This window comes from Apiospora kogelbergensis (assembly GCF_038363985.1).
Source record: "Apiospora kogelbergensis strain CBS 113332 chromosome Unknown utg000007l_segment0_segment0, whole genome shotgun sequence".
Taxonomy (NCBI): domain Eukaryota; kingdom Fungi; phylum Ascomycota; class Sordariomycetes; order Amphisphaeriales; family Apiosporaceae; genus Apiospora; species Apiospora kogelbergensis.
The window spans coordinates 1,727,849-1,753,729 of record NW_027117424.1 but is presented as its reverse complement, the minus strand read 5'-3'; the positions used below and the strand labels follow the sequence as shown (position 1 = coordinate 1,753,729).

General features: G+C 53.4%; 9 protein-coding genes across 9 annotated transcripts; 5 read left to right on the top strand and 4 right to left on the bottom strand.

Annotated features, from left to right (window-relative positions):
* Positions 1-558: 558 nt before the first annotated feature.
* On the top strand, positions 559-2,274 carry PG998_010903 (cutinase palindrome-binding protein; the record flags this gene model as incomplete). Its single annotated transcript, XM_066877719.1, has 3 exons — positions 559-645; positions 813-2,058; positions 2,117-2,274. 3 exons carry the CDS (start codon positions 559-561, stop codon positions 2,272-2,274), a joined length of 1,491 nt encoding a protein of 496 aa, XP_066726773.1.
* A 2,058-nt stretch (positions 2,275-4,332) lies between these two features.
* PG998_010902 (enoyl-CoA hydratase) lies at positions 4,333-5,337 on the bottom strand (the record flags this gene model as incomplete). Its single annotated transcript, XM_066877718.1, has 1 exon — positions 4,333-5,337. The coding sequence occupies one exon, from the start codon at positions 5,335-5,337 to the stop codon at positions 4,333-4,335; it is 1,005 nt and encodes a 334-aa protein (XP_066726772.1).
* Positions 5,338-6,791: 1,454 nt separating this feature from the next.
* PG998_010901 (uncharacterized protein) lies at positions 6,792-7,307 on the top strand (the record flags this gene model as incomplete). Its single annotated transcript, XM_066877717.1, has 1 exon — positions 6,792-7,307. The coding sequence occupies one exon, from the start codon at positions 6,792-6,794 to the stop codon at positions 7,305-7,307; it is 516 nt and encodes a 171-aa protein (XP_066726771.1).
* A 764-nt stretch (positions 7,308-8,071) lies between these two features.
* Positions 8,072-9,140, top strand: PG998_010900 (uncharacterized protein; the record flags this gene model as incomplete). The annotated part of the gene is made up of 4 exons (XM_066877716.1): positions 8,072-8,111; positions 8,363-8,784; positions 8,852-8,905; positions 8,961-9,140. 4 exons carry the CDS (start codon positions 8,072-8,074, stop codon positions 9,138-9,140), a joined length of 696 nt encoding a protein of 231 aa, XP_066726770.1.
* Positions 9,141-9,565: 425 nt separating this feature from the next.
* Positions 9,566-10,690, top strand: PG998_010899 (uncharacterized protein; the record flags this gene model as incomplete). Its single annotated transcript, XM_066877715.1, has 1 exon — positions 9,566-10,690. The coding sequence occupies one exon, from the start codon at positions 9,566-9,568 to the stop codon at positions 10,688-10,690; it is 1,125 nt and encodes a 374-aa protein (XP_066726769.1).
* A 1,107-nt stretch (positions 10,691-11,797) lies between these two features.
* Positions 11,798-12,649, top strand: PG998_010898 (uncharacterized protein; the record flags this gene model as incomplete). The annotated part of the gene is made up of 1 exon (XM_066877714.1): positions 11,798-12,649. One exon carries the CDS (start codon positions 11,798-11,800, stop codon positions 12,647-12,649), a length of 852 nt encoding a protein of 283 aa, XP_066726768.1.
* A 933-nt stretch (positions 12,650-13,582) lies between these two features.
* Positions 13,583-13,975, bottom strand: PG998_010897 (uncharacterized protein; the record flags this gene model as incomplete). The annotated part of the gene is made up of 2 exons (XM_066877713.1): positions 13,583-13,758; positions 13,897-13,975. 2 exons carry the CDS (start codon positions 13,973-13,975, stop codon positions 13,583-13,585), a joined length of 255 nt encoding a protein of 84 aa, XP_066726767.1.
* Positions 13,976-15,598: 1,623 nt separating this feature from the next.
* On the bottom strand, positions 15,599-16,817 carry PG998_010896 (uncharacterized protein; the record flags this gene model as incomplete). The annotated part of the gene is made up of 2 exons (XM_066877712.1): positions 15,599-15,822; positions 15,914-16,817. 2 exons carry the CDS (start codon positions 16,815-16,817, stop codon positions 15,599-15,601), a joined length of 1,128 nt encoding a protein of 375 aa, XP_066726766.1.
* Positions 16,818-22,080: 5,263 nt separating this feature from the next.
* On the bottom strand, positions 22,081-22,572 carry PG998_010895 (uncharacterized protein; the record flags this gene model as incomplete). The annotated part of the gene is made up of 1 exon (XM_066877711.1): positions 22,081-22,572. One exon carries the CDS (start codon positions 22,570-22,572, stop codon positions 22,081-22,083), a length of 492 nt encoding a protein of 163 aa, XP_066726765.1.
* Between the last annotated feature and the right edge of the window lie 3,309 nt (positions 22,573-25,881).

The window sequence follows — 25,881 nt, the reverse complement described above, 5'->3', positions numbered from 1 at the left end:
ATCCAAGGCACTTGGCTCCGGGCAAGGAAACGTGCGCAAATGACTGAAGTACGTACGGATTGAAAGTCTGACTTAGTGACGTATGCAGATTCCTCGGGGCTTCCAACGCCTGGGATTTCGCGTACAGTACAGGACCCGATAGTATAGTATTAGAAACCATCCCGCCCATGCCAGCGACAATAATAACAGGGTCCAGCTTAGATCAGGTCATGAGCACCACCCCCCGTTCATATTGCGTTAGGGGATGCAGCACTCAGTCACAAGCCGATCCTTTGGTTATCGAGAATTCGAGCCCATTTGAAAATCCCATCCCTCCTCTCCCCTACTCCACCATTTTCTTCGGCATCTCGTTTCTGCTGCCCATTGACTTCCAGGTCACCCTGCAGCAGCTTCGTCCTTCCACACAAGAAATCTTCTCCTTTCGTATATCCGAGGGTTTTCGGGTCGGTCGGAAGCATACTTCCCCAGCCTGCTCTTGCATGTTTTTGGGACGCTGAGAAATGAGAAGGCCTGGAAGCCAAGCGCTCCTTACGTCAACCCGTTCGTGCCGTTGCCATGATGAACCACGGGGTCCCGCCGCCTGCGGGCAATAGCAACGGCAACACCGGCAACATGTTTAGCTTTTCTGCGCCGAATGCGATGAGTGTAAGAGAATACCACCTGCCAGCCATGATCAGATACTGCCCAACCCTAAAATCCCTCCCTTGCCTGTTGCGCTTGGTCCCTGTGATGGGATACCAAATGGGACGCATGGCCGTGTACCTTCGTATGCACCACCCAACTCACTCAACGATCCTAACCTAAATAAGCAGTCGTCCAACCCACCGCTCCAAATAGCAGCAGCCGACAACTCGAACGACATGATGGACCTCCTCAACAGCCCCATGTATTCGAATTTCGATGCAGGAGCTGGAATGCCAATGAACCTTGACCTCGATCTCGACATGCCACCTCCCCCGCCGCCGTCAACGTCGTTTACGCCCGGCCCAACCACCAGCTTGAACGCGCCCCAGTCCGCCATGGGTCAACCCGAAATGGAGGACAGCCCAGCTGCGCAGTCCAGTAACGGCTTTGGTACACCTGCTGCGCAGTCGAATACCGCTTCTGGGAACAACACACTGACGGAATTTACCAAACGACGGAACTGGCCGGCCAAGGTTGTCGAGGAACTAAAGGATTTTCTGCAAATCCTAGATGCGCACGGAAGAATCAAATATGTCTCCCCCAGCGTGACAAGTGTGACGGGCTATCAAAGCGAAGACATTGTCGAGTCGTTCTTGAAAGACCTGATTCATACTGACGATGTTGGCACCTTTACGTCGGAGATGAACGAGTCCATAGCGACCGGCAATCCTCTACGAATGTTCTATCGCCTAAAGAAAAAGGATGGACAGTATGCTATATTCGAGTCGGTGGGGCATGCTCACATTGCTTCGGCCAAGTTCGCTCCCAACCCTGACAATCAGACGGCCTTTTGTCAAGCGGTCTTCATCATGTCCAGGCCGTATCCGACCCGGAATGCCCAGCTGTTAGACTCGTTCCTGGAGCACAAGATTGAAAATGAACGGTTACGCAGGCGAATCGCCGAGTTGCGTCGGGAAGAGGAGGAGGAAGAGGCGTCGCAAAAGAGCTGGCTGGCCACGCAGGAAGCGTCAGATGTAACACCTTCGGAGGATGTACAGTCCTCCGTTGGTACTTCATACTACCAACCCACGCAGCCCGATACGAGCTCGATGCCGCCGCCGGAGAGGCCATCTTCTCTAAGCATGTCATTGACACGAGAAAATTTGGAAGGCGCAAACGCCGGCAGCCGCTCTGATTCGATCAAGGACAAGATGGCAAGATTCGAGGGAGCCTCACATACAGACACGATAGAGATGCTCACTGGTCTTCGTTATGTCGAAGGAGAGCGGAGTCGTGGTATCACTACCGGCAATCATAGCCCGACACTCATTAGAGGCGATGCAGGGATTGCCATCCCCGTCGACAGGGACCCCAGGACAGGCGAGAAGAAGAAGAAGCTCAAGGTTGCGGAAGAATATGTCTGCACTGACTGCGGTTCGTTATCACGCCCAATCATGGCATTGCTCGGTTCACTTATCGTATTATTTCTCAGGTACTCTCGATTCACCTGAATGGCGGAAAGGCCCAAGCGGGCCCAAGACGCTCTGCAATGCTTGTGGTCTGCGGTGGGCCAAGAAGGAGAAGAAGAAGGACAACAGCAACAGCGCCGGCAAAGACACGCCACAGATGCCCGCCGTTGAGTCGCAATAAGAGCGATGTCTCTTCACACACGAGAGTGACGCAAGATGGTTGCTTGAGGTTTAATGACTATAGATATTTCCAATTTTCCAGCGCAACAGCCTTTTTCCACGATGCGGAAACTCTGATTTGCGGCAAGGAGTGGGGGAACACGGGCAAAAAGCCAGGAGTTCAAGGCGTATACACAAGGAGAGGGGGCTTGCTTCGGTCGGCCATGTTCTTTCGACGGTTGCGAAGTTTTCGAACATTATTGAGATACCTTTGCTGGATTTGATCCGTACGATATTTATCAAATACGTGCTAAATCAATGGATTCGTGTCTACACAAAAGAAAAGCGAATGGCGACTTGCTAGATAGCATGCCTATTCGAATCAGCCATGAATCATCATCTTCAGCGTATCTCCCACTTCCTAACTATATAAGTATCTCATGTGACCAACAACAATGTTGATCAAATCTTTGGTGCCCGGCGTTGGGGTCCCGAATAGGGGGCGTTGCGTTGTTGACGCCAATGCACGCACTCCCTTTCGGCCGGAATTGGCACTCACAATATTGATGACGGTTGTTTCATGGATTTCTCTTTCTGGATTCTCACGCAATAGCAACAGCAGCCCTGGATCAAGCAGTACTTTCGGTATGTATTAGCTAGGTTTTTTACTTGTCCAGGGGCGTCGTGGTCAACATCTGCTGGTGCCTATTATTACTGATCGACTTTGGCGTTTGAGGGGTAGCGAAGCCGCTTTAACGTCCAGAAGAGTATAAGACATACCTCCTATATATATATATCTGTCATCTGATAATATATATAGATCTTGCACTCACTTGAAAGCGGACATTACGCGGGGTGGCCAGTCAATATATTCTCCCCGCGAATATGAACCATGCAAATACAGATGGATGAGGACATCGATGTCGTACGATCATGTAGATAGAGCCATTATCCTCGCGCCGTCGGGGATACTACCTCCACGCGTGGCAGCATCTCCTCGTTTGTAACAAATAACAAGTATTAGGTTTGTAAAGACGTAGGGAGAACAGTATCACGATAAGCTTAGGTAAGACAAATAGCCACCACTCATTGAATGTACATATATACGTCCGCTGGTGCAGATGTAACAGAATAGTGTATAGCGTCCAACAGCTTAGATTATTCCATCATTATCTGATGATGAGATACACCAACTCTATACGTGGCTATCTTGGTATCAACCTGGGGCAGGCTCTCTGCCAAGCTCGTGTGCACTGGGCCACGGAAGAATCGAGGCGATAATAGGGTATGAAGAAGTACTGGTCAGCTCAGAACACCTCCTATCTTATAATTACGCACGCACTCTACAGTACCCGCGGATTCGTGCCGGTTCTCTGGCCACATAACGAAGCTAAGATATTATGCTTTGGGTCAACGCGCTTATATCCGTCGCCCTCTTCCGCAAGGGATTTTGGCCCAGCATACTAGGAGGTGGCCCGAGAACCAATCCGTCCAGTGACGACAACAAAAAATATACGCCGAGCGTACACGGAAATAAAAGACCACAAGCACAAGCCGACTAGATTTCACCACCCCACCTACACGGATACGTGGTTGGCCAACGACAACACCACCGTCGAGGTCAAGACCTTGATCACCGATTCTGGTAACCTAGCCAGAGGCAATGCGACCCATATCACGAAGTCCTATATAGGCTCCTTGACTGTGGGAAAGTGTAGCTATCGGGTACGGTTGCAAAAGGCGGCACCAAAAACGGAAGCAAATCCACCTCTTGTGTGGTTTATCTAGGGCAACGTGACGCGTATGCATAATTAGGGAAATAGGTCAACGGTTCTGCCATGATCTATGTCTATGTCAATATCAACAAGTAAACGAATTGGTAAATAGCTAATACGGTAGTTATTTGTAATGAGTTACTAGACTGCACGCGCAACTGCCATGCGATCACTGGATCTGCTAGCCGCCCCTATTCATACATATGCAAAGCAAGGGCAAGGTAACTCATGACCTTGGGGGAGGAGACAGACGACTCCCTTTTCCTATGCTGTGATGGTAAATTAAAATCAAAGGAAAATAGCAATCAAAGTTTACTCTTCAGCCAGCCCAGCACGCCATCACTACCGCCACCCTCTTTCGCCATTGTATCCTTCCCCGCCCACCACGGCCACACAGCGGGCTTGTCTGTCTCCCAGCGTCCCTCGAACCGCGGCTCCCGCTTCTCGAGGAAGGACCGGATGCCCTCGCGGGCGTCGGCGCCGCGGAACAGGTCGAAGAAGACGCGGCTCTCGAGACGCTCGGCCTCGGCGGGCGTCGCGGGCCCATGGTAGAGCATGTCGCGCATGGCCTTGGTGGCAACGGCGCTGGTCTTGCCGGCGATCTCTCCGGCCAGCTCTAGCGCGCGTGGCAGGACCGCGGCCGGCTCGTCGAGGACCTCGAGGAACAGGTCGCGCACCGTGGACGGGTCCGACGCCGGGTAGGTGGCGCCCGTGGTTACGAGGCTGAGGGCCCGGGCCGGGCCCAGGATCCGCGGCAGGAAGAAGGACGAGCAGCCCTCCATGTTGATCCCTCGTCGCGCGAAGACGAATCCGATTTTGGCGTCGGCGTGCGTGATCCGCGCCGCGCAGGCCAGCGTCATGGTAATACCAACACCCACGGCGTGTCCGTTCAACGCCGCGATCACGGGCTTCTGGCAGCGGTGGATGGCCAGGCTGACCTGGGCGCCGCCGTCGCGGTGAGCCTCGCGCTGTTTAGCCAGCTCTTCAAGACCGGGCCGAGCATCGGTAGTCGCCGTGGTGGCTGTGTTCTTGGAGGCCCCATCCAGGTCCATGCCCGGGCAGAAGACACGGTTGCGTGGGTCACCCCCTGTGAAGACGATGGCCTTGACGCGCGGGTCCGTGGACAGCAGGTCGAAGGCCGTCACCAGCGATGTCACCATGGTGTCGGTGAAGGCATTGTTGGCCTCGGGCCGGCTGAGGATAACGAGGATTACCGGAGTAGGCACGGGCGCTGAGGCCGGGTGGTGGGACAGCTTGATCTGAGGGAGTGGGTAGTCATTATAAGAGAGCGGGTGGCCTGGAGATGTCATGTTGCGCAGCTGTGGGAAGGTACTTTTGGACACTTGCTATGGATGGTAGCTTTGGGGTTTTCTATAATTGGAGTTCACATCTACCGGCGTTGGCAATGCCATATACTGAGATTCACGTCACGGGTGCGGAGGTAGTCGGCAAAGACGTGTTTGCGTACATGCATACTTGCTATGTATGGGATGATGGATGATGCGGGGAGACGTGGCGGACGAGTTGGGGTAAAGCAGGGTGCCGAGGTTCAGTCACGTTGACTAAGGGCATCCATCCTTCTAGAATGCTGTCACTTTTGTTGAAGAAATCCCCAGTTACATTCCGCTCCACTCCGAGTCGTTTGATTTATTTGCGTCGCATCTGTAGCCGCCCGTCGATTCTGGATTTCGAGCTGCTAATGCATGCGGGGCCAGTAAGACAGTCCATACACGAAGAAGATGGTGTGGTGGTGAGAGTTAGTTGGCTGCATGGCACGATCTGGTTGTCACTCTATTTTAGGACGTCCAATTAAGCTGGCCGCGAGCCAGCCAGGTCAGGGTCAGGTCGCATTGCATCCTCACCCGACCACTGCATAAGGTAAGGTTATTATGTCCCGTTGCAGAAACACATGATATGACTGCTGGCTATGTGCATCTCCGCATCGCATACTTGGTCTCATACTGCACGACGAGCAAGCTGCCATTCCCGACTTCAGCTTCCGACGCAATGGAGATGGACCACCATGGAATGGAGATGGACCCGGCAACCACACGCCGGGGGGGGCTGATAGGGTTTTTTGACACAAGCCAAGATGTCGAGACGACTAGGACGGGGTCAGGGGCCCGACGGCCAGCCAATGGCAGCCCCGGATCTCAGTAAAAGCAAACACCCCTGCCAGCCGCTGTGCCTGATCGATGCTTCAGACGGCACTTCAACAACCGGAAAACATCATGGCGAGTACCAGGGACCTAGGGACGTCCCATGTTTGAGAGCCAGCTTCTTATTTCCGCCCGCCCCAGAACCCGCCCCTGGCATCCCAAGTTGCCGTGCGCTGCAGAGACGCACCATGCGTCTCTGTGCCGTGCCGGTCGTATGTTCCACTCATGGGCGAGGGTTCGTCGTGAAACTCTTCCTTTTCCCTCTCTCCTTCTCCCTCTGCCTCGTCTGTCTTCTTTCCCACTCTTCCCTCTCTTTCTCTGCAACACGGTTCACTCGCTCAAGTTTGTCCATTGCACATTCCTTTCTATTTTATTCCTCCTACCGATACGACTGAGTCGATTGCGGAGTTTTCTCACTAACTGCCAACTAATTACTTGGTGATCTCTTCTAATTTCCTTGGCTGGCCAATCATTCTTTTTTAAACGCCCCTCCCCAACCTCGGCGGCTATAAGCACCATATCGAAAGAATTATAAACTCGAGTCTCATCATCAGACTCCATTCACCCCAAATCTAAAAGACAGGACAGCAACACCCGCCGACGCCATGGCCTTCTCACCTTTCTCCCTGTTCTACCTCCTGCTCTCGCTTCTGAGTCTCCAAGTCGCGGCCGAGTCGGTGGATGTTGTGGATGGGCTTGCTGCACGACAAGCACCCGGCGGTGGTGCTCCCGCCGGCGGCCAGGGAGGCAACTTGGTCCCCACCGTTGTCTCGTGCGCCGAGTACTCGCGGATAGCCAACCTGACCATCATCGGCAAGAACTCTACCTACCGCGCCGCCTTCCTGCGCTCCGGCCCCTTCGGTACCGACCAGATGTCCGGCATGGTCGACCAAGCTGCTCCCCTCCTGCCTGCCCTGACGTCCGACAAGACCCTCAACCAGCAGTGTGGCAACGCCACGGCCATCGCGCTTGCCGGTGCCGAGGCCAACTTCACACAGGGAATCGTGGCCGATTTCACCATCGCCGAGGCTCCTGGTATTGGCGTGGACGGCTTCACGACCTTGATCGTGGTCACTGTCCTCACCGTGTTCATGGGATCGGTTTGGATGCTGATGGAGTAAAGCAAGCACCGAGGTGTGCGCGAGGAGAGGATAGAACGAGGAAGAGACAAAAATATATATCCCGGCCACGGAAGATTTGGCCATGATTTGTTCGTCAGCTACGTCGAAGGGTTGGATCGAACTGGAAACCGTCGGGTGCAATTTCCAACCCAGGTCAGATAGTGTAGACGCTCCAAAGAGGAAGGAAAGGAAAGGAACAGCCTCAGTTGCAATTATACCACCGCCTTGAGACAGTACACTATTTATTCACAACCACGTTGCCTCCAAAGAGAAGTTAGTTACACGATTACTTGCCGCTGCATATACGCGGGTAGAGACGATCGATTGGTGATGGCGTATTGGTCACGGCCAGTTTTGTCAGACCAGTCGTACGAGATCAGACGGACTCAAGCACCAATGGCACGGAGATAGTTCTATTTGGCCCACATGAGACAGTCGTTGCTGTGGGTGAAGATGGTATATGCTTAAGTGACTTTGAAACACTCGTCAAGGTTATCGCCTTTAGAGTTATGTCGGTTTAGTCTGCACTGGTGAACTGTTCCAGAAGTCGCCTTCTATGCGGACAGGGGGTCGGTGCTTCAATAGAGTTTCAACTCCCCTGTGGACAGAAGCTGTGCGGGGCCCAATGACGCCAGCAAACGAACAGCACATCAACACATCAGTCACAGTCACGCCTCGACAGCCAGTCCGTCCTCCTCCTTAGCAAACCCGAAATTCCAAAAAAGCAACATCATTCCGATATCCTCACTCCGACATCAGCCCAAATGTCCTCTTTCGGCGGAGATAACAACGGCCACAACGGTGGTGAGAGACGCCAAGGTACATATAACACCGAACCCCCGCATCCGTCGCTTGGCCTTGGCCGCCCTTCCGGAACCCCTTAAAATCCGTACGGGAACGGGAAACAAGCCTTAGAGGAATCGACTAACTGACTTGGCGACACCCGACGTACTACAGATATTGGCGGCAACAGTATGTCCTTTTCGTTCCGACCGATCCGAATGTCTTGTCCAACCACTTCTCTGGATAAAACGCCGAACGAACAAGCAGCCCAGAGTTTCCAGCTAACGTGGGGGGGACCCCTCTTCTGTATAAAGTGACACACGGCGGCTCCTACCCCGCCGGCGGCTATGGTGCCGAAGATGACGACTTCAGCGGCGCCGCCGAACACGCAAGCCGGCACGCGGGCGACTCCGGCGATTCGAGCCTCTTTTCCACCCTGCTCGGCGCCCTGACGCAGAAGAAGCAGAGCTTGGCCGACCAAGATGTCGACGAAGACGGTAAGTGGCACCCCCTTCCCCGCGCCCCCGACCGCACGCTGGCTAACAAGTGCAATGCCATGACAGACGCGGTGAAGCAGCACCAGAAGCTCTACAAGGACGACGATGGCGACGAGGTCAATGACCGGTCCCTGGGCTCGGCGGCCGCTATGCAGGCCCTGAAGCTGTTCACCGGCGGTGACAGTGGCAGCTCACAGGTAATTGATTACTCGCCATTACGCCCCGCATTGGAAAGTAACATCGTATACTCACGACCGACTGCAGCAGGGCAACAGCCAAAGCGCTTTCATTGGCACGGCTATGGCCGAAGCCAGCAAGGTACGCACGCCTGCTCCCCTTGTCCTAACGCTCCTTTAATCTCATTGTTGCACAGCTTTTCGACCAGAAGGCTTCTCAGGGCAAGGTCTCGGGTGACTCGAGCAAGGAGTCCGCCATCATGCAGGCTGGCGAAATGGCCCTCAAGATGTACATGAAGAGCCGAGGAGGCGGAGCCGAAACTGCTGGTTCGTCCTCTAGCGGCCTGCTGTCTCTGGCGTCCAAGTTCATGAAATAAACGACGAAGACTACTATTGTTACATTGATAGCAATACGTTGCTTCCCAGTCAGTCAGTCAGTTAGTTAGACGTATTGTTGATGGTTCAATTTGGAATGAATCATGGCTCAATTGTGTCTTCTTATTGCCTTTCAGATACAGCCAACGGAACAGGAACTTATACACCTGGACGCAGCCCTTTAATCCACAATCTGCGGCTCGGCTCACAGTCTTGGAGCTGCTTAGAGCTTTACTACCTTCGCATATGTTGTGTAACTGAAGCATATAATTGTAGATCCTTAGCAGGCTGCCGCCACCACCTGTAAGTCTCTTGTAGAAAGAAGGCTGTGGTTTTGCCAATTGATTCAAAAGATGGCCACGTTCAATTGTCACAGCCTGCGGAACGACACCATATGCTGATACCCCTTCTTTGTGAAGCACAAACAATGTTTTCGATCCAGCGTCGGCGGCGGTCTTTCGCAGTAGACTCTCTACTCATGGAAGTCAGGGGGCACGTCGACAACAATGCGCCCGACAACTCCAAAGCACATTCTCCTAAACAGTCGTACTACTACGCCGTGATGACAACATCTTTGGTCCTGATTCCGTCTCTTGGGCTTATCATCTGGATCAGCAAGAACAGCCCAGCTCTCAGTCACAACTATGGGCTCGATTCCCAACCTCTGGGAGGCCGCCTGACACTGGTTCAAGCCAAGGCTATCGATTTCGTCTGCAGCGCGCTGATTGCCCCCTTGACACTGGTCGCCATTAATTGGTACTGGTTTTCCGTGACCCGCGTCACGATCCTGAGCGACGGCTCTACCAAGGCGATTCCGCTGGCGGCACTCGTGGAAGCCAGCCATACCGACACCGGCTCCTACAGTCCCATGAAGCTGACGAGCTTGGTGCGGAGCGGACGGCCTAAGATGGTCTTCCTTGGAATTTTAGTCTTACTCTCGGCAGTTGCGCAGACGTGTTTCAGTAATGTGATCGCCTACGAGGCCTACTCGGTCAACATTGCCCAGTCATCCCCCCTCTCGTTGAGGGCACTCATGACTGGACTGCCAATCACGAACATGAGCCCTTCGAGGCAGATACACACCTATAATTTTACAATGGCTCAGGAATTTGATTTCAAGAGTCAGGCTACTTCCATGCTTTCCCGTATCGCGTTTGCCGGTACCGATGGGAATCTCAGCAACGACACCTACGTAGCCTTAAACGTGACGAAAGCTTCGCTTGACAGACTGCCACCGGATATCATCGGGCTTGAAGACGTACCTACATTCCAGATTTCTATACACTGTAACGCTACAGCACCAAGATCCAGGGTCCGGGCTTCTACGAAAACTTACAACCGGATTACGGCTAGTGCTGTTATTGATTCAGGCTCAATGTTCGAAGTGTTCGAAGCTCATTCTCCTGGCGAGGTCCATGATGTAGCTAACGAATGGTTGGAGTTCCAAAGCTGGTTGGGTTTCAACTTGAAATACGACGAAAGCTACTTTTTTCCATATGACGCGCTCCAACCTGACCAACAACACCGATACCTCGCCATATGGTACGATTAGATATGTTGCCCAAAATATGACCGACGTTGATTATCTGGGAGCGATAGTCATCATGAGTGTGTGGGGCTTCCGTTGCTACCTTCAGCGTGAAATTGGATACGCAACACTGAGTCGCAATCGCGATATGGGCTGGCATCAAGAGAGTGCATCGTGGACCGGCAAACAGGAAACCATAAAGTGGCTGATAGCAGACTGGCAGTATAGTCTGGATTACCGATCTCCAACAACAGGTCAGCCAGGCTTAGGTCCTGCCCTTGCGGAGATGGACATACTGAAGGATGCCAATGGTAGATGGCGTAATGGAAGCTGCAGTAGAGCTCCATGCCTGAACTACCACACAAGCATAGCGAACCTGCTATACGCTGCAGGAGAGATGGAGCGTCTGGCCTACGAGACTCTCAACGCCAACGCAAGCCTCGAAAGCAACTCGAGCTACGCAGTGAGAGCAACCGCTAGGAGCGATGCTTACCGAATGACCTATATCCCTCTCCTCCTGTTGTGCGGGCTTCTGAGTGTCTTTTTGGGGAGCTCTGATCCCCTTCGGTCTGCTGGTACATGGCCGACGCACCAACAGCGTGAGGAACTGGAGGGAAGTCAATACTGTGCAGCTGGTGGCGGACACCGTCACGGGACTGCGCGACGAACACATCATGGAACAGATGAGAACTACCGGGCCGTCTCGGTCGGGCAAATTGGCGCGGGCGGCCAAGGTCAAGTACGAGGTGGTGGGTGGTAAAGATGTGTCTTTGAAGCTGGTAGAGGACCCGACTGTTTCCAAAGACCAGCCGAGCGTGTTTTCTGGCGAGGATACCGAAACCGAGTTTGGTCCGTAAGAGGTCGCTTGTGTCCTGCCGGCAGATGTAACGATAAGACGGGTTGCTTTTAACTGCATTGTCAGGCAAGCATCAATGTGTCTCTGTGTTACGTCACTACTTGTCCCGCCAATTTGATTCGTGCAAATGATCAATAGAACCGGCACTACCTACCTTTCTTACTCTCCAGATTGTACAGTGCTATCCTCCATACTTACGTGGTAGTGGGATCCGATCTATCGTCAGATAAGTAGACGTTTGGACAAAGTAAACGAACGACTCCTGGAGCGTGAACATGACGCAGAAAACAGCTTCATCACGAAAACCCGTTCCCCTCGTTATCTTCCCCACGGAACTGTTATCAATTCCCACTACCAACACCACCATCGTCGAGCCAGGGCCAGAGCCAATAGATAAACCACCGCTATTGACCGGTATCACCCATGATAGTGTCTATAGCTTCTATGGCTTATTCGATGACGAAGCCGGCACTGCCGCGCCCCATTCGCTGGCGATGTCGGCGGCGGTGTCCATCGCCAGCACCTCTGACGGCAACCCGGACCGTCTAGCCGGCGTCCTCCATCGTTTCCTCGAGAATGCCCAGCGGGACTGCATGACCGAGGCCGCGCCACCGGACCAGCGTCAAATCATACAGGCCTGCTGGTTGGTCGTGCGCATGTTCAAGCCCTCAGAGGAGTACGAGGTGCCGCGCTGGCACCGCGACGGCCGCATGTTCCCCTGTTCCTGCTCAACTGTCAAGACGCAGGAGGAGGGGGAAGACAAAAGACTGCCGCACTCCAAATACGCCGTCACGCTGCTGGGCCCGCCGACGCGAGTTTTGAAACCACACGAAGCCGTGGATGCCGCGCTCGACCGTGTGCGGGAGAACCGAGGGCTAGGGTACGATGAATCGAGAGAGAGGGCCGAGCTCGCCGAGGCGTCGAGGGGATGTGAGGAGTATGAGGTGCGACGCGGCCAGGTGATCCGGTTCTCCTGGGGACAGGGCGACTCGCCCGTGCACTCGGAGCCGGACTTTGGCGGCGAGGACCGCGTCTTTGTTAGTGTGCTGTTTGGGAGTGAGGAGGAGATCCGGGAGATGTGTAGGTGGAGGCAGGAGACGTTCGGGGAGGTGAAGGTTAGGGGTTGAGTGGCTGAAGAGTAGACGAGTCGGTTCGGCAAGCAGGAAGTGTGATGGCTCCGCTGGGCAAATAATTAGGGGGTTTTGTTTTGCCCGGTAGAAAGACGCGTTCAATCATTAGCAGGTAAGGGGCGACCTTCTGGTGGAAATCCAAGCTGTCATGAGCAGGCCATTCGAAGTGGCTCCGGGCTGGAAGACTGCATAACCGTTGCGAGACACAGGGTCAAGTGGATTGGAAAGCAAGAAATCGGGGCTACTTGAGAGTTTATTCCTCGATCCAATAGCATGTCAATCCAAGATGTCGGCTGGTCATTCTCGTGAATAGCCGGCTGTTTCGATAGGACGGGACCGACTTACACACATATATTGGTATATTAGTATATAGGGAGCGTTATGTTGGAAGCACCTAGGCCGTGTCAGCCTGGGATGCTCTACTGGATTGAGCAAACAACATCAATAAGTATCGTGTCGTCAAGAAAAGGCCGATCAATTTTGAATTCCAGCAAACTGTGACAAGCCAGCATGCTTTCCGGCAATAGAGGGAGTAGAGGCTCCGCAAGTGGCGACCCGTCCGTCACCAGGGCCACGCAGTTCACACACAATGTTCTTTCTTTGCTTTTACTTGGGGCAGTGTGTTCTGTCTTGAGCGTCCGAGCCAGCGCAAGTGCTAGACTTGCCGTAGCTGCAGCAGCCTCCTTCTGGGTTGCATCTATCGTGGAAGAAAAGGGTTCGAGTGTCAGCAGGGTCCCATGCATGGACAAATTCGAAGCGTGCGTGGGAAGGACGAAGGTGGAAAGGGGAGGGGCCAACTGACTCGAAGATGTCGTTGGCGTAGTCAAAGCCAGAGCCAGAGTAGAGGACCTGGGAGCCTTTATCGGGCGAAGTAGAGAATAATGTCAGTCGGTCCGCCCCCATACATATGATGGAAAGGAAAGGAAAGGATTACTCACACATGCCGCAGTACTGTCCGCGTTTGGTCCCTTTGGCGCACTTGCAACTGCCGGTGCAAGCCCGCTTCTCGAGCGGCAGGTCCGTGCCGGCGTGGTCAAGGCCGGCCCCGCGAGCCACGATGGAGTCGCTGGCGACACGCTTCAGCTTTAAGACGTCGGACTCGGCGACTGTTTCCGAAACGAAACGGATACTGTTAGCTGGCTTAACAAATCTCTATTAACCTCGATCGAGGGAGTTTGACTGAAGAGGGAAGTAATGGTGATATGCAAGTCACGGCAAGATGAGAAGAAACGGAGTTGACTGACTGTCTTCGACGGCGAAGGCAGCAGCCTGAGCCGCACCCACGATGGAGGTGATGAGCAGGATTGACTTGGCGAACTGCATGCTGATCGATGGCCAGGCTCTCTTGTCAGTCTGTCCAGTCAGTATCAGCAGTCATCTGTTAAGGGGTAGATACAGAAATACGGGGTGTTTACGTTCGGGATGGGTTGCAATTGTCTGTTGCTGCTGTAACGATAGTTCGATGAGAGATGAGGGTTGCAACATTGACTCCGTGAGAATTGGCCCCCTTTTTATAGTCACCATTGGCCATTCATTAGAGGGGCATCTGGGATCTTCTTCGTCCGTTTCCTCATGCCTTTGCGACTTTGGTTGTTTTTTCTTTCTTTTCGATTGTGTCTAGTCTGTCCAGTATCCCGTGCGGTTAGTAGTACGCAACCCCTTACACCGTTAGGAAGGAGACCGGCCTACCTACTAATCCTCTGCATATCGTATCTCGTACCAGCCAGTCTGCACTTTGCTACCCTAGTGAATTACTAAGACTATAAATTTGGGATAAGACGATTGGCTGTGTACAGAATCCGAAGCCTATCATCTAGTTTGTACGTAAACATTAGGTAGTCGAGGCTCTGGACCGGGTCCAAAAGTTATGGATAGGGTACCCGACTGAGCACATGCATGATTTACCGCAGCGGCTGAGATTTGAGCTGAAAACAAGCATGGCACAATGAAGGGCTTACGATTGGATAATTGGGAAGGCAAGATCTAGAGACAACTCGTCGACCCAACCAGGGGTGCAGTTCGTTTCCTCGTTTAGTGTAAGTCAAGTAAGTTGCATTGGCAAGCAGGCGAGACGGGTGGGTGTGCCGATTCTATACTCATGTGATCTTCTAAGTTCAGTCAACATAATCAACAAGATAGTTGGCCCGACCCTCAAGTGTGCTTTTCAGACGAAGGGGAGGTGGTACCTACTTTGATACTAGGCATCGAATCGAGTATTCCGAATAAGCAGATCTGGATGGCTGAGGGGAGCCAGTCACCGTGAACTCGGAGAGCTTCGTTCAACCGCCAAGAATACGCCACGCCAGCAACGTTACTACCAGCCGGCCGTGCCTTGGCAAGCAGCTCAGAAGGATACGGAATTGGGTGAGCCGCCAAGGTGCTACGGATGATGGACGGGATGGTGTTAATGTACCCTGAAATTATGAGCACGCAATAATCACAGGAAGAGGGCAAACAAATACAGAAATTTCCTTATATTTCCATTGAACTGGATGGCTGAGGCTAGCTCAACCAACTAATTGTATACGCATTGCACAATGGTGCAACCGTCAACTATGTACTGTCCGGTTTCCGAACGCCGATTTCCTCCTTGTGCAAGACAAACCAATGCGATGCAATGAACCGTTCTTAAAAGCAAAAATGGGTATCTTTTCCCCTTCCCCTCGAATGAAACGCCTTCCGATGTGCCTTCCAGGCCCTCATCATGTATCCTTATCCTTGTCGTGCCAAATCATTGTCGTTATGCCAACAGGTCTTACCAAGTGGTGAAGAAGACCTTGGGCTTTTCCCCGGTGACCAATCGTCGCCTCGCTCTATTCGTGCAGTGTGTATCTCTTAGAACCTTTGTGAAAAGTCCCCTCTTGAAAAAGTATGAACAAAGAAAGTGAAGAAGATGTACTGCTGAAAAATAGTACGGTGTAGGTGAAAGGTAGGCACGAGGAGCCTTTACTGGGCCGTGGCATCCCTTCGGGCCTTGCCAGTAGCACGGACCTTCAAGAAGGGCGTGACGGACATGACGGGTGCATTGCTTGTCGGTGCAGCAGCAGAGCTTCCGGCCTTGACAGAAGTATGAAGCGTCGAGGCAGTGGCGTGGCTTGTTTGTTGGCTGCCAGCACCAGCCGTGACCGTCTTGTAATGGGTCACGGTAATGGGAGCGGCCGTAACAGTCACTGTCTTGATGCCATTGCTGCCAGTAGGAGAGGGAAGATAAGACTCGTTGCCAGTGGGGGGTGGGAGCAGGAGCAACGGGGCCATTGCCACCGCTGGCGGTAGGACCAGTGTAAGCAGGGGGAGAGGCTGTGCCAGTACCGAGGGCAGCAGCTTCAATCATGCGATCGACCTGCGATGGGATGGCCATGTTGTTATTCTTCATGGCACCCTGCTTAGCGAACTTGATACCATGCTTGGCGGTGCTGGTCTTGCCCTTGGCAGCTCCGAGGTTGATCTCGATACAGCTGGTGTACGTCTCGTTAACCGTGCCGATCTCGTTTGGCTTTTGGGGCCATGTCCACACCCAGTACATGGTGTAGATGCCGGATGCCGGCAAGTCTTGGGGCAGCTGTACGTCTGTCTGGCAGAAGAGCTCATCAACTCCGTACTTGTTATGACGCTCCACATAGACGGGGAAATTGGGACCGTCAATAGGGCCCCTGTCCTGGTAACATTGGCCGTCGTCATAATAGTGAGTTGCTAGAAGCCTGCCCTTCTTATTGCCTCCAGATTGGTCGGCGTTCCATTGCTGAACATCATTCAGCTTGTCGCCAGGGTTCTGCCGCAGGGTACCGTACACGTAGGTGAGGCCACCTCTGTAGGGGCGCGAAGTGAGTTCAGGGTCAGTTACATGGCCATTCTCTTGGTATGACAGAGCGACAAAGTCGCCAGCGGCAGCCTGAAGAGGGCCGAAGCTGGAGTTGTAGTAGTTTCCATGAGGGAAATCCGTGCGACAGACAGGAGTGTCTGATGTTTGCTCTAGGATCTTGTTCTGTACGTTGAGGTCACTGAAGCCAGGAGCACCGCGCGGCATGTAGCCAAGGGCGTAGCCGGGCTTGTCAGCAAAGGAGCCATCCGAGTTGAGTCGGAAGACTTGCTCGATCCAGGAGTGGCTGACGGCAGCTTGAATCAAGGTGAGCAGCACCAGAACTTGAGAGAGGTTGATGAGAGACATATTGACAATGCCGACTCAGACCAGGACTTGTCTTGGTGAATGAGGGATTGGTGTCAAAAGTTTGGTTTCAGATGTAAGTCGGAAGAAAAAGATCTCGCCGGCGAGAAAGAAATGCGGAAGTGTTGAATACCCGAGGAAGAGAATCGAATGGGTAGAGTAGCCTCGGCGATTCCTCCTCAAGATCGAAGTCGTAGCCGAAAATAAATACGGGCGTGGAGATGTGAATTTGTTTGTGTTGACCACTTTTCGTAGAGAATGCTTTGTTTATTTTTTCTTGTCTTGTGTTGATTGTATTGGGTTTCTTTGTAATGGAAAGAGAAGGAATCCAACAATAGGGAGTGCAGCAGCGTATTAGGTGCAAACCAGAATTAAATGGGAAAGAATGACGTCCAGCGAATAACACGCACAGCGTTCTAAGTCAGGCCAAGCTGAGTCACGAAGAGAAATAGTTGGAGAGATCCTTTGTTCGATTACAGCATCTTTGCGAGAAGTGGCGTGACAAAGACCGTAGCTGGTGAACAATCGAGGTGGGTGGCCTGGCCGTGAGAACAAAGTGAGGGCGCGGTGAAGGAGGCCGTGAGGTGTCGAGGTATCGAGGTCCAGAGGGTCCAGATGGGAGGCGGGTGACCGTTGCACACAAAGACGGACGGAAGATGTTGGAGCCTGGGAGCTGTGGCAGATGAGGAAGAAGGTGAGAGATAGGATGTTTCTTTGTTTTGAGGCCAGGTGAGGTCTTTCTACTCATATGCCCAGACGATATGAGTCTGGCCCGGTCAATATGATGAATGGCCCTTTGGTATTACAGTGTTGTATTCCTGTACGGGAGGAGCCCTACTACGACCAGGCGGAAATGACTCTGCTTGCAGGCCCCTCTTTGTGATTTACACGCGCAGAGTTCTCGATTCCTACCCAATTATCCCGAGGCGGGGACTCAGATCCCACTCCCAGGTCAAACACCCATGATGAAGGGCATACATTAGGTTATGGAGTTATGGGCCTTATTTAGCCACATATTCTGGCCTTTCTGGCCTCTCTCAGCCGCGGGACGGGGAAAAGACAAGATTGGCATGGTGAGAACTGTCAGAGACGTGGTGGTGTGGGACAGCCCCTGCCCGGGTTGCATTAGGATATCGGACGACGATGGAGGCGACTGGACGAGATTGTTTCTAGTCTATTCTTCTGGGGAACAGAGGACAGAGCTTGTCCAGGGGGTGATGGAGATTCATGCGGCTGCGAAGGGACGAGTCGCCTCGAGCCTCTGTGCTTCTTACAGAACAAGAGAGGCGCAAAGTCGGAGGAGGTCGTTGCTCGTGCTCCGCCAAGTGGAGTGGGAGAGTTGTGGGCGGCGGCAACGCGAGACGGGGAGTACAGACATACATGCATGCATACCTAGATACATACAGACATAAAGGTCGATCCCGTCACTATGGGCGGCTCCAAGGCTTGTTTAGGCTAGAACGCATGTATCATCGAGGGCATAATTCGAGATCATGAAGCACGGGGCAACTGGCGGCGGCTAAGCGAAGACTGCCTTTCCTGAGTGCGAGGTACCACAGCCGTCCACAGCCTATCAAACTGGCGGGCCAGATACCTTTTAGCCTGCATATTCTCGAACAGAAGGAGGCTCTTCTTGCCCACCCCACCTGCCCCACTTGGATGTTTCTCCCTTGCACCTTTTCCCTTTTCTGGCCATCGCCATCCAGTCAATGCGGGCTTGTATTTGTTCGCCGTAACGCCCCCGGAGACCACTTGCTACTGGCCAAGGGGCGACTGAATGGCTGCAGCGCAGCATCAACCACCAACCACTCTGCGGCAGCTAGCCACTTCTTGAGACCGTTTAATTTACTTCGAGTCCCAGTTGCCAGAGCTGTCGTTTGACCGTCGTGCTACTGAATCTCATGTTAGATGCCGGTAGACTGACGATACCTTATCCTGAATCTACCCATGACTGCTTTTTTTCTTCTTCTTTCGCGCCGACGACCGCCCGAATCTACCTCGGTACGGGAACAAAATGGCTTAGCCGCAGTGCAGCAGGTATGGCGGCCCGCAGGCGGTTATCACGCTCTGGTTGGTTCTGTTGTCGCCGTCTTGGCAGGGCAAGTAGACTTCAATCCCGGATATGTCCAATCTATCTTTATCTCTCTGGCCCCTCCAGTCTCGCAGAGCGCCATCTCGTCCCTTTGCCGCCGTGCATCTATTTCTAGGAGTCAGGAGTCGGTCTGGCCATCGATATATGTGGGATTCGTACGAGACAAATTGGCGCCGCCGCACGTCTTGTCTAGCGGCCGTCTTGTGGAGCGGTTCCCTGGGATGAAGCGCAGACCATTCTACGATCCTACTCGCCCACGCGCTACTTGGTACGTGAGAGGAGAGAGCAAAGAAGAAGCAGGAAGCCGGTCCAGTAGCCGGTCTGCCGCCGTCCAGCCCAGACCAGAATTTGCTCTGATCTGCTCTGGGGCCATCTACATACTTGTGCAATTGTTTGCTTCTTGCATACTTGCATATGTACATACTTATGCTGGGTTCATCCGATGGGGGTGATAAGGTGATCCTTGATAAGCATGAACCTGGGGTGTTATCTTGGCCTTTTGGCAATGCCACAGAAACAAATGTTTTTATCTTATTTGATGGGACAGATACGCCAACGACAAATGATCGGCCAAGTCGCACACGTGGAATTTGAAGTAATATGATAGACGCGAGTGAGTCTTTGGCATGTCGACTCTTGAGCCAGTCCGTCGGGAGTTATTCTACTAGCAACGAACATCCTGATTTGTGATTACCAACAAGAGATGAAAACATTGCCAAGGTGGTGCCCAACAAGAGGACCTCATAGTCTGCCTCACTTTGGCCGATGCGATAGTATTACTGAATTGGGAAATCCGATTCCCACTTATCGATGTTGCATTCACGGCAAATTGTTGCTCTGTCACGAAGTGGAGTTTTCGGCTTGGATGGCCGCGGATTCTTCGTCTGATGTTTCCTGCTGCACTTCTTGTTTCACCCAGGCTTAGCATGCTGGAGGCTTTCCCCAGATTGAGGAGGGAAAAATCGTCCGGTGTCTCCATTCCAGATTGCTGATCTCGGTGGATCTTCGAAGACAAAAGCCCGGTCCCAAGGAAATACGGTAGATGATGCAGTCAACAACAGGGCTTGGATAGGCAATGGCTCGAAATACAGAGGTGGGCGGAGTAACGGCTTGATATCGAGTGCCTAGACAACTGCTCTCTCCTGCTCGGCGCGCGGTTCTCAGCGCCAATCAAGCCGACCGACGGACCGAAAGGCACGATACGACATGTCCAATAAGTTGCATTTGTCATTTGTCATATGCCCGCCCCCCTTGTCCAACGTAACCTTATCCGGCGTGAAACCAGAAACGAAAAGACTTGAGACGATTTGCGTGGGGCGCCGGGCCCGATACGAACACCGTCCACACAAGCACAAGGAGCAATAGGACGACGAAGAAAGAGGGCAAAAGAGAGATTTGCACAAGGGATTCTGGCCTGGCGCCAATTGTTTCGCAGATCCTCCCAAACGGGGTAACACAACGCTGCCAAGAGTCCTTGTGTCTTGACCTACATTACATAGTCGTTGAGATTGTGCAAGTTGGTGGACCCCATCGTGCATGGTAGCATTGAACTTGCGCAAGGGATGAATGATTCTGACGGAATTATCGGAAGATTTCCTAGCGATGGCGACATATGTACCGAGTAGAGCGCCTACCACCGTCCGTCCGTGGCCGGTCACTCGTGGCGAGCCCGTCCACGAGGAGGTACCATGCCCCAGACCTGTGTCATAGTGCACACAACTACACCTGCATACTTGGCGAATGAATGAAGCTTGGGCAACGAGACGTACCGAGGGATGATGGCGTCGACTGTCGAACAAACAAACGGTCATGCTTAATGATCGAAGCTCGCGGCATGCAGGTGTATTGCACCCGAGCCTGCCTGCAGCTCAGCCTCTTGGTCAACGAGCTGGACGTTACATCCCACCTCTTTCCTGATGAATGGACGAGAGATACTAATCTATCCCAAGAGAACCCTGGCCAAATGACAATAAAAGCAGAGAGGGGATGAGGCTCCTGTCATGGTGATGTTGGGCGGTACGTAAGTTGGAGAGTGTTATGATCTGGCTGCGTTGGAATGTATGAAGAGTTCCCGCGTGTTCGTCAAACTTGGTTGATCATTCATAAGGTAACATGCTTGTATAGCCGGAGAAATCAGCACCATCCTTGTGTTTTTTGTCTAGTGACCGGGTGAAACAGATCGTATGAGAGAAAGAGAGACGTGAGAGAAAGAGAGTGAGAGACGTTGCATGAGAACCAAATCCCCGAACCCCTCTGAAGGTCCCCTAAGCGACGACAGGAATAAACTCGTACATTCTTCTTCGGTGGGCTCACGACCAGGCCGGGAAGAAAACTACTTTATACTCAAAATGTAACCAACATAAGCACAAACGCCTCCCCACCCACTCCTTCGGTATAGCCTTTTCGACCCCAACTCCGTCATCGCCTTCACCTAGGTCTGGATAGCAAACAAACGCCGCCCCGGGATTAACAACATGCACCAATCCACGTATAAGTACATCGTTAGCAGTAGAAAAAGAACATAACCCTTGCCCCCGGCCCGGGTAAGTAGTAAAAAAGTGGATGAACGAGAGGAGAGAAGTGAGTTCGAAATAGATCCCAGGTAACATCATGATCCAATGTCAATGAGCCCCCCACGCATTTCCCATTCCAATTGACGCCACATGATTCGCTGGAGGACTCGCACAGGAGGAAGTTGAAGGATCCTTCCCCATCCCCTAGCATTGCCCAGCCCCTATTGCCTATCCATGTATGCGTCCAGATGCCGAGCAGTCAAAAGTAAGTATCATACCGTGAACCCCTGAACCTGGCCATGAGTGTACCATCCGTCGATCCCTTCGAACGCCTAAGTAACGACTTCGTACACCTGGAGAAGAGACGCACATACGCCTTCCCTGTAGCTTCTCGCTTATGCAAGTACACCAAGGATATCGCTTATGCAAGTACACCAAGGATATCGCTCTTCGAGTCTCCTCGCTTCCTGTTTGCTTGCTTGCGTGCCTACTCATCCTGTCTCGTATGACGCAAGGGTATGCGTAGCCGGCAGACAGTGGAAGTCGCCGGACGAGCGTGAATGTCGGCTCGTCGATGGCGACCGTGACGCACCCTAGCATAGCTGCGGTGAATGTGACCCTCCCTATTCCGGGAAAAGCCTAGCCAAGCGTTTATGTATCCCTATGACATGAAGGGGGGCAAAGGTGCATTTTGATGGTGGTGATGGGCATGGTCCTCATCCTGGACCATGACAGCAGCCGCCGCGGGGCGGTGCGCTAGCTTCCTGCGCATAGATGCATGCATGGCGTAGCTGTTGCTACCATCTTCATCGTACTCGTTGTTGCCGTAGCCGGAGGCGCTGCGGTTGCTCCGCCCGCTACAGCTGCTCTCGCCGTCATCTGGGTCCCGTGTGCGTTTGCGACCTCTCGTGGTATTATTGGTGGTATCCTGCTGGTCTAGCGAAGCGTAGATGTCATGAGGTTGATGCTGACTTTGTTGCTGTTGCTGCTGATCCTCATCTTTAATTGTGACGGTCGGCGTTCCCGACGTAGAGAACGAGTGGTGGTAATGCTGGTCGTCTGCGTGCGAAGGTTGCTGTTGCTGCGTCTCCAGCTGTTGCCCAAGACGATGTTCGTCCCATAGACTACCCGTGGTAGTACCGGCACTGCTCATGCTACCAATTGACATAGACCTCCCGAGTTCGTCCGTCATAGCTTGATGTTGCTGCTGCGAAATTGCCCACGACCGGTGTTGATTGTGACTAGTAGATCCAGGTGCCACTACCCAGGTGTCCATGGAACCCGTACTCGGCACAGCCAAGCCTCCCTGCTGATTTGTCGAGCTCTGCGCAGCCCACAGTGTATCTTTCCCTTCGTGCCAGGGGGTACCATCGCGCGATTCATCGTGGTGGTGCTGGTGACTTGCTGTGTTCCATGCGTGGCCGTCCATTGAGGCCATGTCCTCAGCACTCATCGACCAACCGCCGAGGCCAGTATCGTGGTGCTGACTGCCATCGAACGACGTTGTAGCCCAGTGGGGTGCGTCCAGGCCCTGTAGAGAGTCGGCTGTGGACACACCCCCGGCCGTTGCCGGCCAGGAGTCATCGACGAACGACGTGCTCACGGGCACGCCGAGACCCGACAGGAATGAGTCGGCAGTCGGGTCTGCGGCTCCGGCGCCACCCGTGGACCCGTCGGAGGCGAAGCTGAGGTGTAACTGCAGGCTGTCGGTGCTCGAGATAGTGGCGGTGTCGTAACAACTGCTTTGGGCCGTGGCGTAGCTGTTGGAAGGGAGGCAGGCGGTAGGAGGCGGCGTTGCCAAGCCATGGGAGAAGCCGTCAAGCATATTCAAGTTGGCCAGGTGGGCGTGCTGCTGGTGCTGGCTTGGAAGGGCGAGCCCCGTTACGTCGTAGGCGGAGCCAAAGTTCTCATGCATCACGGCGCCGAGGTGGTGCTGGTAGCCCGGATCTGGCGACATGATGCTGTCCCTGGAGACATTGGGCGTACCAGGCAAGTAAGCCCTCTGCTGGTGGTACTGGGACATGGGGTCCAGCTTCGACAGGAATCGCCAGGTTGTGCCGGCCGGCACCTTCGATGGCTCCTTGGAAGACTGCTTGCCCTTGGTCTCCTCGGCCTTATCGCGGACATTCGAGAAGGTCCAGAGCACCACGGAGCGACGGGTCCAATTGGGTTCCCTCGAGCCGTCATTGGGTGCCGACCATATCTCCTGGTACATGGCGATCTGCTCTAGCATGTCGAATGGCGTTGGGAGCTTCGAGCCCTTACTGCCGCTGCCGCCTTCCCTCTTGGCCTTTGGGTCGCTCCCCTTATCCGCCTTTTCACGTTGCTTCTTTTCTCGCTCCGCTGCGACATACTTGGCAAGCCGACAAAACGTGTTAGCCCAGCTCGTAGCCGGGAAGTCGACCTCGATCGTGTCTCGAGCATTGCCGCGTCGCGAAGGACGACATGTGTCTGTATGGTCCCAGAATGGAGGCTCTGATGCGTCGAGGTACAGCTCCTGAGGCTTGACTACAGAAGTTGAGGAACGCCATATGTGGTTGGCAAGCTCCGGGCGGCTGATGGTGAATTCGACTCTCCCATCTAGGTTGGTACCTACAGGGAAATGGCTCGTCCCGTGCAGATCCAGGACGACCTCCATATGGATGATGTCGCAGGGCCCCATGACACAGCGCGCCGTTTGCTCATGCGATGGATGCGTATCGTCGAGGGCCCCCATCAGTTTGTCTCGGAGCTCAGGAAACCGATGGTCCCACTTGGACGAGATGTCCCGGACGGAGCTGGACTCGGTCTGGGTGAGCGACTCAGTGTACTCATGGAGCAAGTAGGTCCGAGGCTCATCCCGACCGCCTCGGTGCACATCACGCTTGGTGCTCTTGTTGCTGTTCTTTTCCAAATGTGGGAAGTCGCCCTGATACTCGAGGCGGGTGCCATCAGGGGCGTAGGTGTCGGCTTGTAGACACACCCCATCAACAGTGAAGGCCTTTCTGCAGTCCTCACTCATGGTGAGCTCAGAGTGGGATGTGTAAATATGGCATGTTTTCGGCCGGAGAAACACTTCCGAATCGGCCGCGAGGAGACGGGCAAAGTAAGCATAATTCGGCCGCTCCTCCGGCAGGCGGCCCTCGGCGAGTGCAATGAGGACGCGGTTGTTCTTAAATGACTTGGTTTCGCCTTCCTCTTCTTTCAGCGGTCTCCGGTCGTCGTCTTTCTCATCGTTCTTGCGCGGGAAGAAGAAATGGACTGTGAAATCATAGGCCATCAGTCAGTCACAAGTATAGAGTTGGTAGTTTAGGGTTATTCGTAGAAGGATCACTCACAAACGGGAAGTGTCGTGAAGAACCCCTTCAATACCTGGATGTGGCTCGATACCTGCTTTCGTGTGCGGTACTTTGGGTGGGCCGGGCGTCCTTCTCCCTTCTCACGATCCTTGCCGGCGGGAACTATCTCCCCGGGACCTGGCGGGAAGAGGACCCAGTGGCATATCCATAGGTATTCGCTGATTAACATATTACGCCCATATAGGGTACCCTTTGAACTATACTTCTGCCTGCCCATGATTGGGACGAGAAGGATTGCTTGTGTCCAAGTTAGCACTTCTTGTCCAAGCATATGCCTCTCCTTGAAAGCAATTCTTTGAGTTGGCTTACCGTCAAGGAACGCATCTTCGAGATACATAGGCCACTTCGGATCGTCACCCTCCCTTTCTTTTTGAGCCACCTTGGTACGGTAGTCGTGGAAGTGCTTCCACGCGTAGATGGGATTCCGACCACCCCTTGAGTGAGCCATCGACGATTCCCGCAACGAAACATCTCGATGGAACGACCGTCTAGCCCGCAAGCTAGTCCCGTACGCTGAAGTAACGGACTGCGTTGGAAGAATAGGAGGTGCCGGGATGTGTTGAACTGGAGGTGAGAGAGCCAGCGGTGCCTGATGGCACAACGCCAACGCAGCGATATTCTGCGGCTGAGCGTTGCCTGTGGACTCTCCTAGAGGGGTTCGTGATGGCTGTATTACTTCGTGATGATTGTCGAATGGATATTCACCGCTAGGTGAATACCTTTGAGGGGTGAGTGCCGGTCTTCGGTGCTCCATTAGGGGGCTTTGTTGTAGGTCAAGCACCAGAAGACGAGAAGAATGCTTCATGAAAGAACTGAGAATCCAGATGAATGCCTCGAGACTCGTCAAGAACGCTGGGAAACAAGATCAGATATGTAGAAAGGAATGGCAGCGGCAAAGATGTCACTAATTGTTATGAACCAGGTCGGGTTCCCGAGCATATCTCAGGTATGGGAGAAGAACGCCACGCAACTTATAAGAGATCTGGACTGCAAAGTAGGCAACTTGATTCGATCTTCCCTAAGTACTTAGGCTATCGAGGAAAATAGCAATTATTGCCTGCTAACAAACACGCACCCTAGCGACCCCACACACAGGAGTTATCAAGGGAGTCTTGAGGAAAGCT